Source organism: Eimeria mitis, genomic scaffold (assembly GCF_000499745.2).
Source record: "Eimeria mitis Houghton genomic scaffold, Emh_scaff4732, whole genome shotgun sequence".
NCBI lineage: Eukaryota > Apicomplexa > Conoidasida > Eucoccidiorida > Eimeriidae > Eimeria > Eimeria mitis.
In genome coordinates this window covers 752-1,320 of record NW_013573036.1, presented here as the reverse complement: position 1 = coordinate 1,320, position 569 = coordinate 752, and the positions used below count along the sequence as shown (strand labels likewise).

The 569-nt window shown below is 62.7% G+C and overlaps 1 protein-coding gene across 1 annotated transcript in view; it reads left to right on the top strand.

The window, feature by feature from the left end:
- The window catches only part of EMH_0077290 (ICE-like protease (caspase) p20 domain-containing protein, putative), a gene marked incomplete at both ends in the record, with an annotated part of 3,781 nt that overhangs the window by 2,499 nt on the left and 713 nt on the right, over positions 1 to 569 (top strand). Inside the window, one exon of the mRNA XM_013499842.1 lies at positions 35 to 569. Coding sequence (XP_013355296.1) covers positions 35 to 569 — 535 coding nt within the window. The remainder of the gene's footprint in view (positions 1 to 34) is intronic.

Genomic DNA, 569 nt, shown 5'->3' with positions numbered 1-569 from the left:
CTGCTGTGCTGCTGCTGTGCTGCTGCTGCTGCAGCCGCCTGTTTGCCCTGGATCAGATGCCTGAGCTGACTATACACACGGGGGGCAACGCCTCCTTCAGTGATTTGTTTTATTCTTTGGGTCGTCCTGCTGCTTTCTCTCCCCCTTCTTCTCCCTCAGCAGCAGCAGCAGCAGCAGCAGCAGCAGCAGCAGCAGCAGGAGGAACAGCAGCAGCAGCAAGCAGCAACACGGGCAGTGCGCTGCAGCAGACCTTCGCAGCAGCGCTAACGGCTACACAGCGTCTCAGCGCGGCGTGCTGCGTCCACAGGCCGGATGCAGCAGCAGCAGCATCAGCAGCAGCAGCAGCTGCTGCTGCTGCTGCAGGGGGGCCCCCAGAATATATGGAAGGGTACTCCTTCTTAGACCCCGCGAGGGCTTGGCTTGAACTGACATGCGGGGGGCCCCCCCCCAGCCACCGCAGCCTGCGGCCTTCATACTCAACTCTACCCTACAGCCTCAGCAGCAGCTCGCTGCCGGGTTCGCTGCTGCCGTCTCACAGCATGCAGCAGCAGCAGCAGCAGCAGCAGCAG